The sequence below is a fragment of the Poecilia formosa genome, unplaced genomic scaffold, assembly GCF_000485575.1.
Source record: "Poecilia formosa unplaced genomic scaffold, Poecilia_formosa-5.1.2 Scaffold2885, whole genome shotgun sequence".
In the NCBI taxonomy this organism is placed as follows: domain Eukaryota; kingdom Metazoa; phylum Chordata; class Actinopteri; order Cyprinodontiformes; family Poeciliidae; genus Poecilia; species Poecilia formosa.
The window spans coordinates 306-2,888 of NW_006802824.1; the positions used below are offsets into that span (position 1 = coordinate 306).

A 2,583-nucleotide genomic window follows, 5' to 3' on the forward strand; every position below is an offset into this window, starting at 1 on the left:
AATTTGCTATACAACAAACTGTCAGGTTTCTGTCTTTAACTGAGCTACTTAGTGCAGACAAATGGATAAAACAGAAAACTGTTGCAGCCTGCAGCTTCTGCAGTGTTACTGTTGGCCTTTTTACAACATCTGACCTTTGTTCTATCTTTTTATCAATAATAGGAAACATCAAGCTTTAGTAACATCACTTTTATCTTATTTTCTCCAATTATTTACTGTAGTATGACAGCTGTACTAATGTTTTTTGTTTTGTTTGTGTTTTTACCTTTCTGACTTATACTTTTGTACAAGGAGGTCATGTTGTTTCTGTGTTATCTTTCTGCAACTTTAGTTTCAGCTGAGAAAATAACATCAAAATCCCACTAAGGTTTGTTTAAGGTTAAATCTTATCAGAGTTAAATAAAACAAATAAATAAATAAACTCAACAAAGCCTTAGTTTACAGTGTGCACTCCTATGCAACTGGGTTATTGAACTTGTATCCCCATAACAGAATTTACTATTTTAGTAAAATTTACATTAAAAGTGGAAGAAGTTTGAAAATAATAATAAATAAAAAAGCAGGGTTTTTGGGAGATTGTAACCACTCTTGAATGCCACCATATTTAATCTGATTTTATTGTGAGTAATAAAACGTGACCTATAAAACAAATTTATTTGTGGCACCATGGCAGTAAAATATAGCATTAAATTTATCTAAAAATTTAACAGTACTTTACCATTCAGATAGAGTGGCAACTACAAATATTAGTAATAATAACAATAACAATAACAATAATAATAATAATAATAATAATAATAAAGGTTTAATACTTTCACTCAGTTCCTGTGGAGTCCCATCCAGCGCCTGCCAGCCATCATATCGGCCATCTTCTGCCAGATCTGGACGCCTCATCCACCCCTCTACCCAGACATGGAAGTTCCTTCAAAAACAACTGATATTAAAGCACATGAACTGGGATGATGTTCCAAGTTCACACAAAATTTAAAGTAAAGAACAGTTCACTTTAAATAGTTTAAACTGTTCTTTAAGTTAAGGATTTTAAGCTGTTTCACATTTTACTGAAGAAGATAATATTTCTAATGGCTGAATGACTTTACTGTCATTGGACAAATACAGTGTAATTAAAAGTGTGAGGTACATATTTCTGACGTTTAAAGACAGTTTCTTTTGTTCACAGTGGTTTGAAGATGAAATTACATCTAGAGATTTGTATTTTAGAATGTTATCCAGTTATCTGTAGGTCATGTGCATCTATAAAGAAGAAGTTAGGGCATCTTACCAGACACGCTCATCGGTTTCTTTTGGTCTAACTAAAAAGTCACCATAGTATTTGTCAATGGTCAAGTTTGCGTTGGAGTCATGAGCAGACTGGAAGTTGGTGACCACGCGGCAGGGGATTCCCAGCAGGCGCATCACTGGAACCAAATATAGTCAAACCAGTAATCTTACAAACTAAATTCCTTACAAACCTCACAAAACAAATTCATTTGTTTTTCTCTCCTGCATGTTTGTCAGGGTTCGCTTTATATTTTCCATGCTTAATAATGGTCTGATAATGTTCAATTATGCACTTTATTAGTTCCCCCTGGTGGTCATATATATATTATCTGATATTTATCAGATGGATGCATCAAACATTGCAAATGCTGTTAGTTGAGGCTCTTTAAAGTATTTTGCATAATGATGTGAATTCAGAGACAGCAATGCTGAAGCATGACATGAAATAACATTTTTAATCTGGTAGATGCAGTAAGGAGAAAAAAATGGGCTAAAAATTACCTGTAAAAATCCAACCAACTAATAGTAATGTTACTATTGGAGCACTGACTTTTTCCAGCCTATCGCTGATTAACGATCTTTAAAAAACATGACCTGCCTATTACAATTTTGGCCGAATTGTAATAGATGTAAGACGTCTTGTCTTAAATGTTGCAAAAGAATCGCTGAGTCGGCAACATCTTAACTTAAGATATTTGCCTTAAAACCAGATTGTTCTATATGCACCTACAGTTAAAAGAGTTGAAGGAAGAGTAGATAATCTTACCTGAACACATGATGCCGGCAAACACCCAGCACTGTCCATAACTGACTCTCTTGAATGAGGTGGTATACCATTGCTTAAGGATGTCATAGCTGCCACTCCAGTGAGTTGGTGGGAAACCGCGGCTATAATCGTCTGACCAATTTCCCACGAGGACGCCATCGTTGGCGTCCTCTTTGTTAACCTGAAGGAAGAAAGCAACAAAAAGTGGTAACACTTTATTTGAAGGGGGTTGAATAAGACTGACATGACACTTTCATAAACATGACATAACACCTGTCATGAACATGAATAAGCCTTCATGAATATTTATGAAGGCTTATCAAAGTTGACATTATTCAAAATGTCTTTGTTATGACAACTTGACATTAACCAATAAATCATTATTGATATAAATTTGTTATAAAAGTATTACTGATTGCACTTTAACCTGTTGGTCTCAGGTTGTCATTCACAATGACAGGGGTGTCAAACTCCAGTCCTCTGCTGTCCTGCAGTGTTTAGATGTGCCACAGGTAAAAAACAGTGGAATGAAATGG

At 34.8% G+C, this 2,583-nt stretch overlaps 1 protein-coding gene across 1 annotated transcript; it reads right to left on the bottom strand.

The window, feature by feature from the left end:
• Positions 1-812: 812 nt before the first annotated feature.
• Positions 813-2,263, bottom strand: LOC103133388 (protein-glutamine gamma-glutamyltransferase 2-like; the record flags this gene model as incomplete). The annotated part of the gene is made up of 3 exons (XM_007545145.2): positions 2,048-2,263; positions 1,283-1,418; positions 813-922 (listed from the first exon to the last, which is right to left on the bottom strand). Coding segments are annotated over exons 1-3 (256 nt in total), but the record flags the coding sequence as incomplete, so codon positions are not given.
• Positions 2,264-2,583: the final 320 nt, after the last annotated feature.